The sequence below is a fragment of the Limulus polyphemus genome, unplaced genomic scaffold (genome assembly GCF_000517525.1).
Source record: "Limulus polyphemus unplaced genomic scaffold, Limulus_polyphemus-2.1.2 Scaffold115, whole genome shotgun sequence".
NCBI classification, from domain to species: domain Eukaryota; kingdom Metazoa; phylum Arthropoda; class Merostomata; order Xiphosura; family Limulidae; genus Limulus; species Limulus polyphemus.
This window is the reverse complement of record NW_013665725.1, coordinates 49,916-63,607: the sequence shown is the minus strand read 5'-3', so window position 1 is coordinate 63,607 and position 13,692 is coordinate 49,916. Positions and strand designations below refer to the sequence as shown.

The 13,692-nt window shown below is 34.3% G+C and overlaps 1 protein-coding gene across 1 annotated transcript in view; it reads left to right on the top strand.

Annotated features, from left to right (window-relative positions):
* The window catches only part of LOC106471744 (suppressor of lurcher protein 1-like), a gene marked incomplete at its 3' end in the record, with an annotated part of 187,705 nt that overhangs the window by 125,789 nt on the left and 48,224 nt on the right, over positions 1-13,692 (top strand). Inside the window, exons 4-7 of the mRNA XM_022401295.1 lie at positions 1,765-1,979; positions 5,197-5,413; positions 8,804-9,030; positions 10,163-10,207. Coding sequence (XP_022257003.1) covers positions 1,765-1,979; positions 5,197-5,413; positions 8,804-9,030; positions 10,163-10,207 — 704 coding nt within the window. The remainder of the gene's footprint in view (positions 1-1,764; positions 1,980-5,196; positions 5,414-8,803; positions 9,031-10,162; positions 10,208-13,692) is intronic.

The following is a 13,692-nucleotide window of genomic DNA, read 5'->3' as shown; positions in this document are numbered from 1 at the left end:
GTGACTGGGAGGTGAAAAGAAGATAATCTCGATACACTGTTGACCACGGTAGGAGAAAACCGTTAAACTCCTAACGCTATTCGATAGAGCGTCCGCCATTACCACATTTCAAGTTGTGACTGGGAGTGAAAATAAGATAATCTCGATACACTGTTGACCACGGTAGGAGAAAACCGTTAAACTCCTTACGCTATTCAATAGAGGGTCCGCCATTACCACATTTCAAGTTGTGACTGGGAGTGAAAAGAAGATAATCTTGACGGACCCTGTATTTGAATATCATTAGGATTTTAATGTTTTTCTTTTACCTTAGTCAACAGTGTATGGATATTATCTTCCTTTCACCCCCAGTCACAACTTGAAACCTAGTAATGGCGAGCTCTGTATTTGAATAGCATCAAGAGTTTAACGTTTACTTTTACCTCAATCAACAGTGTATGGAGATTATCTTCTTTTCACTCCCAGTCACAACTTGAAATGTGGTAATGGCGGACTCTCTATTGAATAGCATCAGTAGTTTAACGGTTTTCTCTTTCCTTGGTCAACAGTGTATGGAGATTATCTTCTTTTCACTCCCAGTCACAACTTGAAATGTGGTAATGGCGGATCTTCTATTGAATAGCATCAGTAGTTTAACTGTTTTCTCTTTCCTTGGTCAACAGTGTATAGAAAAGAAATGTAGGGATTTGATATAGTTAGATTGTTTAAAGTATTAATGACAAACGTTGCTTGTGTTTTTCTGAATAAAGATTAAGGGTTCGAATTTACAGGATGAACAGGTGGGAAATCCAACAGCGTACTCATGTTGTTGAGCTTTATTTCAAGAATGAATGCTCCATTATTGTTGCTCAAAGAGCATACCGTCGAGAACTTGTTGTTTAGGTTGCTCCTTCTGAACATGTCATCAACAGGAATTGAGGTTTAAACAAGATGGAGCCACCTGTCATACAGCACATGCAGCAATGACAGTATTACGTGAACTGTTTCCAAACAGGGTAGTTTCTCGTAATAGAGACACAAACTGGCCTCCATGATGCCCGGGTTGTCAGCAGCGGACTTCTTTTTATGGGATTATAGAAAAGAGTGTATAACAACAAGCCACGGACACTACAGGATTTGAAAGACAAAAATTAATGGTCTTACACGCGTGAAACTTTGACCTATGCAATTAAAAATGTCATCCTTAGTACACGCCAATGTGTAGCAGTTCGTAGTGGACATTTTCCGGATGTTATTTTTCATACTTACAAGAAATATCATTGAGTTACAGTTTCGGAAATGATAAACTAAAAATTATATTAACAAATTTTGTTGTCGATAACTGCAGTTTAAATCCCTATAGTTCTTTTTGCGAACCCCGTATTCTAACCAATAATATTATTGCATATCGATATTCCTTTCTTTTCCATTGACGTATACTTTTAATATCGTTAGGACGTACTGTACTGGAACGCCATCAAAACTTAATCAATTAGTCCTTAAGCGACAGATAACCTCATCAGATACTTAAAATCAAAATCATCAAGAGCCAGATAATGATTTTTTGAATATTCACACCATCTATGACTTGGGGTGTTAAACCTACCAACATAATTCAAAATACAGCGTTTTTCCAAAGTACAAATATAATTAACGATTTTTCATTATCCCCAAACTTACTCTCGTATAATGTAATTATCAGCTAAGCAACCTATATGAGTTTGATTTTCTTTTCATTTGATTCTTCAAACAACTTTTAATGGATTCATTTGATTTGAACCACAGGTGCCGTCTGGGAGATTACGTGATGTTATTTCTTCATTTAGAAGAGGCGGCAGTAGATCAAAAAACTCTAGAAAATACAATACTGTGTGGGAAGATAGGAGATATTGATCAGACGCACTATTCCTCCGGTCCTGCTCTTATATTCGAATTCCACACAGACTGGAGACTAGGAAACAATACTGGATTCAGAGGAACCTACCGCTTTCTAAACAGAAGTAGGTGTACATATGTAGTTTCCACCTCATTAATACTGGTTCGATAAGCAGCCAAGATTTTTATTATGTCATATTTTGCATAGATATGAGCAACTCTATAATTATGAAAATTTAATAAAACCGGTAGTTTGAACATAATAGTGCACCAGATTTTTTTTTTTAATACAGTGACGAGTCTTTAAAAATACGTGAACCACATCATTTCATGCACGTATTTATAACGATATCTTCCAAGGTACGTCTAACTGAGACATACCACGTTCGACTTACGTGTTTAATTTTACTGGTAATCAAAAGTAGACATTAAACGTCAGGTAAATCAGACACGTTTGGACCATTACATATAGTAAACGTTTTTAAATTTACTTAATTGCTTTTGTACTGTTAACCAACACAAATGAGAGTGAATATCAGAATGTAGACCAAAAACTTCACTGTCATAATATTAAAAACGGCTGCTAATAGTAATTCAACCTCTGAAACATATACTTATTAGTGTGGTTATTATTCTACTTTAGGAAATTTTAAAACTTTTAAGGACGAAGAATGGTAGGTAATGTTTAGTAGAAATATTTTTGGGGTGGCTTTATTGTATTTCTACTTTTGACTTTAATACATCTTTTTAAGGGTTACTGCCTTCCCACATCTGGCTGCAGACAGTGAAAGGCAGTAAGAATTGAGACGTTGTGTGTATAAGCACTCAACTCTGCACCCTTAATTAATCTTCCATGACTGCTAACTGGTTTCTCATCTGCTTTTTGGATTTTGTCTGATAGATGGAATATCCCCAAAGTTTTTGGGTGCTATTACCACACGTAATCTCCGTCATGACGTTTGTATTTCGGCTTGAAAGTGCGATGATTTTTAAAAAGTTTTGGAATTTTTCTTATATGTATATATATACTATAAATTGTATACTTATATAATATTTTGCGGTGAGGTTTAAATGTATAGGTTATTGAGGATTCTTCAATGGTTGAAGTGTGAAATTCATATAACACTTGCTGTTTGAAGGACAAAAGGTTGATTAAGAACTCTATACCGAATCGATAATAATCTATCAATCGTTGTTGACAATTCTTTCTATACTGCAACCTCCAGATCTCGTTAAGTTATTGTTTTCTAACAAAAACTACGAACCGTCAATCATTAGGTGAAAAACCTTTTTTTAGCGCAGCCCGTTACATTAGAAAACCAACCCAAAAATAAAAAATTAAAGTGAAAACCACTTTCGAAGAAGTTAATGACCCTAACGATAAATTATCACTTTCTCAGTACTCGTCTGATTTCAAAAACTTTTAATGACAGACTAATTTTGTTGGTTTTCTCAATAGCTAGCATATCCAACATAAAACAATCTGATGGATAACGAAGGATTTTTTTTTCTCGACTACTTATATACACACATCATTCTCTATCTATTCATTTCACTTATCCATCCATGCATAAACAGCCTTAGCCAAAATGTTTACATACTGTTCTATATTGATGTTGTTGTCTACCTGTATGGAGTAGTTATTGAGTAAATGCCCGAGTAGTAACAGAGAAGGTAGTGTATGATCAGACAAACATGTACAAGTTGATATTCTAGTTTGTATAAGTTGTTTTGATCGTTTGTTCGTCAAAAAATAACACACACACACACCTGTTCTGTATAAAATGGTGTGCTTTTGGTTTAATCGTTTTCGAAACAGATCAATGCTTATTCAAACAATTTCTCTGTATTTGGTATAGAGTCATGCTTCGTCAAATGACAGAAGTTATTATGATGTGAAGCAAACGGACATTGCCAGAACAGTAGGGTACCCCAAGTGTACTGTATCCAGAATCCTTAAATGTTATTGAACTACAGAAAATGTTGTTCCAGGAAAGTCTATTGGTAGACACCAAACAACTACTGCCCGAGATGACCAGATGACCGTGTTTTGATCAGGTTAACACGTCAAAGTCGAAAGAACTCTTGCAACACCTTAAGATCATGAACACATTCATTTCAGGGCATCCAGAAGAACAGTGAATATGAGACTGACCAAACAATGTTATTTTGCAAGAAGGGCTATCTTCAAACCGATATTAACCAGAATTCACCGCCGTCACTGTGTTACTTAAGCAAGACAGCATGTCAACTTACAGTTAAAACACTGGTGACATGTCATCTTTTCAGATGAGTCCTGTTTCCGGCTTGTTAAAACTCGTGGTAGGATTTGTATTTGTCGTTTGTGTTTGACGAGGGAAGGCTGTCTGTCCCACAGGGGACACACACAGGAGGTGGTGCAGTACATATTTGGGCAGTTAATTATCATGATGGAAAACTGCTCTTCATATCCTCCAAGGAAACGTCAATGGCGTCTCCTACAGACACCACTTGAAGACGATATTTCTGCCATATGCTAGGTCAAGGTTTTGTAATAACTTTGTATTCTATGACGAAAATACCACTGACCACAATGCATGTAATGGACATAATTATCTCGACCAGGAGGACATTACAAGGCTGTCACTGACAGCATAGTTTACAGATTCTAATCCCATTGAGAACTGTTGAGCAGAACGGAGTCAGAAAATTGCTAACCACGACCCTAAACTAGCTACTGTAGCTAAGTTGCAGCGCCTTCTAGCGACAAGTTGGGATGAAATCACGGTGGTTTACATTAATAACCTCATCGACAGCATACTACGTCGCCTTGCAGAGGTTATTAGAGTACGAGAAGGACCAACCAAGTTCCGAATGTTTAATATGAACCAATATAAGGTTACAAACGCTATTTATAATAATCTGATGCTATATTTTGTCATTATGTATGTTTTAGTAAAGTTTCGTTGTGATATTTGAAATGTTGAATTACACATCTTTCTACAGGTGTCTGATAAAATTGTTTGCCATTCTAATAAATCGTTCATGTTTTCCATAGAACTTGTCTCATTATACAAATTACAAACGTAGATGTTTAATATAACATGCATTTCTCAGTTTGACAGCGATAAATGTATTTACATTCCATCTTAATAATAATGATCTTATTTGTTACAAAACATGCAAACATTTTGGCAAAGACTGTATTTGTCTATTTGTGTTCCTAATCCGTAGTTTAAATGATCTTCAACAGATGAGTTAGTAAAATTTTCTAATCTTGTTGATATCCTCACAATGTTCAACAAAGAAAGGATTATCTAATTCAGTTCTTACAAGTGTTACTATCTCCCTTTCTTGTTCTAGGTTTGTTTTTGATTGATGGAGAGCCACTCTTCGGTACTAACTGTGACTACCAGTTCTTCAGGGGCAATAAATCCCAAAGTAAAGGATATTTCTTTTCTCCTCTGTATCCTAGTACTTATCCACATAATGTTAGATGTGCGTACCACTTCATGGGAAAATATAACGAGAAAGTCACAGTTAATTTCGAAAAAGTTCGACTTCAACAAGGAGACATGAGGTAGGCTTAATAACTTATTTTTTCACTAGAACATTTAGCTTTCCGAGGGAGAACAAAGTAAGGAGGCGAGAGTACCTAAGTCATTTAGGTGTGTGTGTGTGTGTGTGTAAACATAACTGCAAACAATTAGGTTTCAAAAGAAAGTGCTGTGCGTTTTTTTGTAGTTAAGCACAAAGCTACACAATGGACTATTTGTGCTCTACCCACCATGTGTATAGAAACCCGGTTTCTGGCGTTGTAAGTCCGCAGACATACCGATGTGCCACTAGGGGGCGTGCCGTACATACAAAACACCATGTAGGAATGACAAAATGTACTCTGGTAATAATAGTATCTACGAAATTAGGGGCCAGTAGCGAAGGAGATCCATAGATACCTTTCCTACGTCATTAGATTACGCTCTCTGTCTTCTAGTAATTAAAATCAATATAACTATTATGCTATCTTCACAAACATATACATACATATATATATGAGTTAAATTCTTGCCGATCCTTTACAAGACATTTGGGCATACAATATCATAACGTAACTATCCAACTACGAGTCCAAAGCGTGAAACCACGCTGACTCATCTATATTTATACAGATATTCATACATACATTCAGTTTATTGGAAAGGATTCGAGCATTGAGCTAATGAAACATAGGAGAATACTCATGACTCCTTTTTCAATCGATATTTGTTAGAGATATTTCATGGCACTAATTTCATTCATTATAAACGACTGTCTCTAGCCCAAAATGTACCGAAAAAGTCTCAGTCATATGTATATTCATTATAAATGACTGAGAGATTGTTTTAGAGACATGTTTGGCTAAAGAGAGCTGTATATAATTAATAAAAGTGATTGAGACATTTCTAAATACTTGTTCATCTGGAGAGAGTTGTCTATGAAATAAAAGTGACTGAGAGACTTTTACAGACATGTTGGGCTGAATAGAGCTGTCTATAATTAATAACAGTGACTGATATATTTTTAGATACACGTTGGGCTGGAGAGAGTTGTGTATGGTATAAATGACTGAGAGATTGTTTTAGAGACATGTTTGGCTAAAGAGAGCTGTATATAATTAATAAAAGTGATTGAGACATTTCTAAATACTTGTTCATCTGGAGAGAGTTGTCTATGGATCATGAACATCTTTCTCCAGTACAACATTTATCTAACAATATATCTCAGTCATTTACCACTGCATTTTTGAGAAGCGTTTTGATAACTCTATTACTATAACGTCTATAGGGTGACCATTACATCATTACGTTATATCTTATAATTTTATATTTGTCAACTATTACTTTTCCTTTCGATTCCATGCATTTTATTTGCTTCCATATCGATTATATTATTATTATTATTTAAATAAATAGTTATAGCTATCTCTGCTCTGCCCACCACGGATATTGAAACCCAGTTTCTAGCGTTTTAAGTCCGAAGACATGCCGCTGTGCCACTAGGAGGCTAGTTATACAATATTCAACTGAAAGTGTTTAACATCTGGCCGTGTTTGTGAGAAAAATAACTGATCAATAACTGTCAAAACGACGAATTCACAATATTCACTGTTATTATAACTTGTGACGTTTATAGAAATATTGATCTTCCAACAAAACAGTGATCATTAAATATTTGCGTAGGAACACTGATTTATATTAACGAAATGAGTGAATTATTCATACACTAAATAGTATTTTGTTACTAAAGGTCATCTTTCCAAGTGTTCTTTCTTCTTTGAGCTTATATGGCTCAATGGTTATTGCTTAACTATATTGGGCATGGCATGGCCTAGTGTTAGAGCACTCGACTCGCAGTCTGTGGGCCGCGGGTTCGAATCCTCGTCACACCGAACATGCTCGCCCTTTCAGCAGTGAGGGCGTTATAAAGTGAGAGTCAATACCACTATATGTTGGTAAAAGAGTAGCCCAAGAGTTGGGAGTGGATGGTGTTGACTAGCTGTCTTCCATCTAATGTATCATTGCTAAATTATGGATGGCTAGCGCAGATAGTCCTCGTGTAGCTTTGCGCGAAATTCAAAATAAATCCAAAGAACTACATCATGCTATTCAAACAAACATTATTTGCCTTACTATCTCACTTGATATCTAATTGCGCCCCAGTGGCACAGCGGTATGTCTGTGGACGTACAACGCTAGAAATCGGGTTTCGATACCCGTAGTGGGCAAAGCACAGATAGCTTTGTGCTTAACTAGAAACAGACATGAAATTTTCAGCCTGTTTTTTATTTGATATTCTAGACATACTTAAGCTCATGATCGATCGCTCACCTTTTTTGTTTTGATGCATATTTAGTTATTTTTAAAGAAAAATACAATGTTATATTACATTTTTCAAAGCTCTATTATCCGGATAGGTCCTTGCTATGTTTTATTCACGACTCACTATGCGACTTCGTTTATCTAAGTCTCTGCTAAGTAATGCATTAAACTTAAGGGTAATTAAGCTACTCGCAAACGACTGGGTCTCTTAATGGGGGGATGGGGTTACTTAATACTCACCAGATGGCTATACCCTCAAGGAAGAATTCTCATTAAAAAAAGGGGGTTGAAAATAGGTTGGTACTACTTTTTTTATAGATCTTTGTTGGTGAAAAAAAAACAGTTTAAACTAGATTGAAATTAATTTAACCTCAAATCACTTTCTAACTATTTAGTTGCAGTTTGAAACTACAAGATAAAAACAATTCTTAAAACTACACAACTTCCAAGTTGCTTTAGGTAATAGCTAAGTCCTAAGACGGTATGTTGCCGAAAGCAACTTTGAAACAACACTGCATGACGCTATGTTTCATACGTAATAACGCCAACATCTTTTTTTTTCACTCTAATTATTATTGTGATCAATAGATCAGAATGCAACACAACGTGAAATTATTTTATTTCATACCATTTGATTTTCTTGCGACCTTCTTTTTCGTTTGTGGGTTTTCTTATGTATTCGCCCTACTAATATTCTCTATAAAGGGTAATCCCCCCTGAAGGAATATAACACAACTAAATCTGGGTCTTGGTCGTTAGGAGATTTTAGTAATTAATCGTAAGTATGTTCTTGTACCATAAAGGAAACCTTCAGAGATGAAAGATATAAGGCTAAAACAAGGTATTGAGTAAATATGAATGATGATCAGCGCTTGTGTATTATTAAAAATTTAATAAATAATTAAAGTCGACGTTTAATATTCACACAGTTTGGAAGACGACGTCGAAAGAATGTACACGTGGAAGCCGTTAATGGTTTCAGTAAAGTTTTTAAAACTGTTTAAATATAAAACGTTGATTTTAATTATTTATTGAAGTTTTAGGTATTTAGTTTTATTCTTGAGCAATTTGTTTATTTAATAAAAATCTAATTGATAAGCCTACTTCTACAGCTGTCTATATAGTGTAGACAAAATCAAAGTGCATGACGGGAAGGATGCTCGTAGCTCCTTAATTGGACAACTATGTAACTACCATGATTTCGTGGAATTTTTCTCTACTGGTCCTGATTTATACATTGAATTCTATAGCCAGAGTCACTTTCCCGGTCAAGGATTCAAAGCGTCTTTCCAGTTTAATGAAGAGAATATTAACTTAGGACTCAACCTCCCATCAACAGGTAAGAACAACTCAAACAATTACCACATTAACGATTAACTTACCAACTTAATCAGTATGCTAAGGTTTGCTTGCTTGTAGTTAAGCACAAAGATGCACAATGAGCTATCTGTGCTCTGCCCGCCCGTTTTCTAGCGTTGTAAGTCCGCAGATATATGCTAAGGCTATAGATTCTTTCACGGTCTTTCACTGCTAAATTAGAGACGCCTAGCACAGATAGCCCTCGTGTAGCTTTTCGCGAAATTCAAAACAAACCCAAACCCTAAAACACACACACATAAACCGAATCCAGATGAAGGTGATGATGAAACCCCTTCTTCCTCATTCTTTTATTTGTTCTTCTTTTGTTAATTAAACGAATCATAATTTTTCATTTTTAATTATTTCTCATTTTATTTTGCTTATTCGTTTACAAGTTTGTTAATTGTTACATAATTTGTTACCTTATCCTTTAATTTATTAATATCACAACCAATTAGTTTTCACATTTGTTTACACAAACAAACAGGCTCTTCTTTCTGTATGTTTAATTATTACTATGAATACGATCCATTGTGTGTGTGTGTCTGTTTCTTTGTTTGTTAGCATCCCTCACTCAGAATTAGCTGTGACTGAATAACTGTAATTCGTGATATGGTAACTGAAAACTGCCCGACGGTATAGAAAGGATATTTTGTTTTAGGATTTTTACTTCAGAATAGGAATAAAAACAAGGAATATTTCCACGTTTTATGGGCTTTTGGTTTTGAATTTAAAAACACAAGTACTTAATCAGTTAAAAGAGTCAGTTATTACATTCCACAAAGCAGGGTATACAATTAGTATACAATCTAATGAGGCCATTAGAAAGAAGGAAGTGGGACATTATTTAACATTGTTCTTTATATAACCTTTGCTTCCTTAATGGCTAGTGTAAGTAAAAGGAACATAACATTCTATCCACTAGGTAGCGTTCAATAATGCGCAGAAGTTGAATTAAAAATAAGAAGGATCATTTTCTATTTATATCCCTCGGTCCTTCTATCCAGCTCTGTAAACCTGCCTAACTATTTTTATTATTAAACAGTTTATTTATGCCTTTTTATATACAATCTTCAAAGGAATCTTTTTTCATCTGATACGTTTTTTTTCAGAACCCCTGAATAACGGCTTGTTATTACCGGTCATCAAAGAGCCTCGTAAGTATTTGTTTTCGAAACTAGCTGTATAACTTTCTACCATTCTTATATTTTATTCTATATAATATATGGCAGTCTCAGAAACGGTTAAGTCTTTAATCCACTTCAAGTGTTCGTATTATATTGAAATTAGACACACTTTCGAATATAATTCAAATACTTCAAACAATTCACGTATATCTATAAATATATAATGTATGCTTATCTTTTTTTTATTTTGTCTTCATAACCTTCACGAAGCTTCATACATATTGCTTGGATTCAAGTATTGTTTTGGTTAAAAAAATATACATGTGCGAACAGTAATCGGGTGACCTCCTTTCAATGTCAAAAAGGTTATTTGAAGCAACGGACACACATGTTCGTCTGCTAAAGCACGCAGGCCTAAGGATAACATCACTAGATGTGATCCACTAACAGAATCGGTCACACTGGATCGAAACTTTTCATCTAACTTTTGAAATATTGCATTTTATAAGAAAACTTAGAAATACAGACTTGAATATAAAATATATAGACCAAAATAAAGAAAGGAAACCGTTACTGATCTGAAACGATGATATTCTGGAGTGTTTGGTTAGTAAGGCTTTCACGACGATGGAATTGTTCTTTGGCCAGTCTACTCGACATAACTCGAAAGAGAAAACCATTTTTATTAAACCTCAGCTTTTATTAAAGCGTTGATAATCACGTGAACATATATTTAGAACTATTTCATTTCAGTGAAAAACTTTTAAAATTGGAAATTATATTAGGTTTATTCATTAGACATTTAACAGGTTAACTGGTTTATCGTATGAATTTAATTGAATGTTTATGGAACTTAAATGCCTACACATCTCAGTTTGAGGTACAATTTTCTTTCGCTGCAAGGCAGCTTGTTTTATAGAGATTTGTATATTTGGAACTATATTGCAGTAAACGAAGGCAGAAATACTGCCCTATTCATACCTTAATAATGCGTTTACACAAAAATATAGATAGGAAACAATGGATTTTGATAGGTGTAATTTGTTACTGAATATTTTACAAAATGACTTAACCCCTTTCGTGCAGGCCTTTTTTGTGTCTAAATTAGCTCAAAAAAGTCAGGTTATTTTTATTTCGTATTTTGACAGTCTTTTGCCATACATGATAATTAGCTAATAAATTCGAGCAGATAACGAAAATGGTTAATAAATGATACTTTAATAGACGTTCTGTGCTTATTGAATGATAGAGTAATGTTTAAAATAATTCTGGACAACAATATTATTCAAAGGAACTATATTTTTGTAAAACTTTTAACCATACTTAAGTAACGAAGCACATTTTGCTAATATAATAATATGTAAGCAAACAGCGATTTATAAGCATAAGGAAGAGTTTTATTGATGATGGTTTGTTTATAATTAAGCACAAAACTACACAATGGGCTATCTGTGCTCTGCCCACCACGGGTATCAAAACCCGGATTCTAGCATTGTAAGTCCGCAGATATACCGCTGTGCCACTGGTAGGCTATTGATGATGGAACATAATATATGTTTGACACAACATTGGTCATATGTGAAGAAGACAGACCAATGTTCTGTCTAAACATGTAGTATGTTCCATCATCAATAAAACTCTTCCTTGTGTTTTTAAATCATTGTTTGCCTACCTATTATTACTTTCAACCATGTTGTGTTGACTCGATCTCGTAATATTGTTAGGTTTTAAGTGATAGTTTAAAGAGCCAATTAAATAAACGTTACTTATAATTCGGATTTTTTTTTTGTAGTCAGTAAATTATTTTTTATCAACTTCAAAGAAACGGATGAAACACTCGCATCTGAGAAATTTAATTGCAAAAGAAAACTTGAGTACGTTTTCATTTTTTATTCAACTTAATGAATGGGTAGGTATTAAAATATTCTTCATTAAGATAATTTTATTTCTGCTTCTCAATGAAGAACATCATTAAACTCAGATAGAAGTTTAATCGCATATTCTATTAAAAAACTATCTAGTCAGCGTATAACAAGCTATCCTCGTTTTTCATAACCATTAATCGCAACGTTTTTGCCAACCACTAGGCGTGTTTGAATATCCATTAAGTTCATATAACGAAACGAGTAAGATATTTTTTTTTACTTGCTTGTCAACAAAGTATTAAATCATCGAATTCATAGCAAGACTGTTATAGCACAATCTAATATGACAACTCAAAAGTATATCCTTTAAATATAATCTAATAAATATGTATGAAATATATCTAATTTATCACAAAATTTAATTAATTAATTTTGGAAACATAGAATACAATATCGATTGAAAAAGGGGCTGGAAAAATAGCTTCACATCTATATATATACATATGTATACACATGTGTGTGTCCATATATTTTTAATATATGCCTGAGTTTGTCATTCTAATTGCAATTAAAAATATACATATCTATGTTTCGATTATACACATGTACCAAATACTTGATTAATTAGAAACTACAATGAAAACAATTTAATTATAATGATAACTTATACAGATCTTATATAGATGATTTAGTCATATCCATAGTTGTTTGTGTAATGATACTAAAACAGTAATTAAATATTACTTTATGCGAAACACTGCGGAAAAAACTCATGTTACAGTGGAAGTTATATGGGAAAACTTTGTATAGGGTACATGAAACTGACACTTTGATAGTAGAAGTGGTCCAGGTAGAAAACCTAAACCATCAAAATTGATCTTAAGTATTTCAAGGTCTCAATGGGCGTGAAAAGAAGTAACCAAACCAAAAAAGCTGAAATTAGCATCAGACAACAAAGAGTGGAATGAACAATGCTAGAGATGTGTAGTTTTTACAGACGAATCCAAGTCCGAATTTTTAGGCAACAATTGACGGCCGAGAGAAAAATAGTAATGAATGCACAACATCGATATTGAAGAATGGTGGAGATCAGTAAAGGTTTGGGGCTGCATCTCAGCTAACGGTATCGTTGATCTGCATAAAATTGATGGCAACCTGACTGCTAACATGTAGATGCGGGTTATGATTCATCATGCCGTTCCACCAGGAGCACAAACTCATCTTCCAGTATGAGAATGATCACAAGCATACAAAAAAAAAATGTGATGAACGATATATAAATGAAAAAGAGGCTAGTGGAACACTACAACCACGGCTTGGTATACACAATGTCCAGCTGTGAATATTATTTAGACTGTGCGAACTTATGTCCAGGCTAGGAAGGTGAAAGGACGACAAAATAATTTGGCTATATTGTAGATGGTAATAGAGAATATTTAAAACAGTGTTTCACAATAGTGCATTGAAAATTTATATAGTAGCAAGAAAATATTTTGTATAAAGCTAGGTTTGTTTGTTTGTTTTTGGATTTCGCCCAAAGCTACACGAGGGCTATCTGCGCTAGCCGTCCCTAATTTAGCAGTGTAAGACTAGAGGGAAGACAGCTAGTCATCACCACCCACCGCCAACTCTTGGGCTACTCTTTTTACC